The sequence below is a fragment of the Neltuma alba genome, unplaced genomic scaffold (genome assembly GCF_004799145.2).
Source record: "Neltuma alba isolate B1F8T4 unplaced genomic scaffold, ASM479914v2 tig00013032_pilon, whole genome shotgun sequence".
NCBI classification, from domain to species: Eukaryota; Viridiplantae; Streptophyta; class Magnoliopsida; order Fabales; family Fabaceae; genus Neltuma; species Neltuma alba.
The window spans coordinates 120816-121873 of record NW_021637379.1 but is presented as its reverse complement, the minus strand read 5'-3'; the positions used below and the strand labels follow the sequence as shown (position 1 = coordinate 121873).

General features: G+C 49.4%; 1 protein-coding gene across 1 annotated transcript; it reads right to left on the bottom strand.

Moving 5' to 3' along the window:
- Nucleotides 1-591, bottom strand: LOC114733830 (thaumatin-like protein 1). Its single transcript, XM_028921331.1, has one exon. It carries the CDS (start codon nt 589-591, stop codon nt 1-3), a length of 591 nt encoding a protein of 196 aa, XP_028777164.1.
- Nucleotides 592-1058: the final 467 nt, after the last annotated feature.

Here is a 1058-nt window from a genome sequence, read left to right as displayed (position 1 = left end):
CTATACAGGACAGAAAGTGATGTCATAACTATCAGCCCCTTTACACTGATACCTGGGAGGTTTATGATCGCCGGGATAGGTGTGGGCCATGCTACACAATTCCTTGTTCCTCTGAGAGTACTCATCGGGCTGGCAGCTACTATCGCTGCAGCAAAATTTGGGATCCTTCAACGCATCACACGCACTGTAACATCCTACGTATCGACCCTCCTTGTTCGCCGCTACCAAAAATGAAGGGCACACGTCCTTAAGATCTCTGGCACAGTCCACGACCGGGCAAGGGCCGGATCCGTCCACCAGTGTCCCTCCACTGGGCTGGATCCGAACCCGCATGTTCTGCCCGTGGACTAGGCTCACTTCGTAGGATACGACCGGGTTGTTGATGTCGAAGTTGAGGAGAGTCACCGGGTAAGCGGGTTGGGGACCCGCGCAGAACAGTTTGCCGGTGCCGCAATCCCCGGTTTGGCATGAGAAGTAGAAGGAGGCATTGTTGGAGCACTGGGTCCGAGCCCAAATGGAGCCGGTCCAGCGATCGTCCATGCTGTAAGTTGTGTGGACGTCCGGTGGAAGTTCTGGCTCCGCATCCAACATGTCGGTGCTTGCGGCGCGCCATATGGTGTAGGGACACTGGTTCGTAAAATGAAATTTCACATCACAACGCCCTCCTGCATATTACAACACGGATGAGATCGGAGTCTTTATTGCATAGTAGCAGATGAGATCTTGTGGATAAAAACCAGGAGAGGTGGAGGGGGATATGAGTATGAGGGGGATCCAATAATCTTTAAAGCCTTCTTACTTCACAGTAAAAGGACTGTGTAGTAGAGACTCTGAATTATGCTTGGAATGAAGCGATGAACAAGGAAGGAATTACTGTTTAGGACTGAAGCGGAAAACAAGAAAGAAGAGCAAAACCTGGAAAGAGTAAGAGTAACGGCACCAGAAACTTGAAAAGAGCTGTGTTGGTGGCCATGATATGATCGATATCTCTCTTGATAACGGTATTCATAATGGGGATGATGACGATGGTATTTATACAGACAAACACAAACAATTAT

Bases quoted from the DNA above. Each gene is read 5' to 3' on its own strand.
- LOC114733830 (XM_028921331.1), bottom strand. From the start codon at position 591: ATGTTGGATGCGGAGCCAGAACTTCCACCGGACGTCCACACAACTTAC.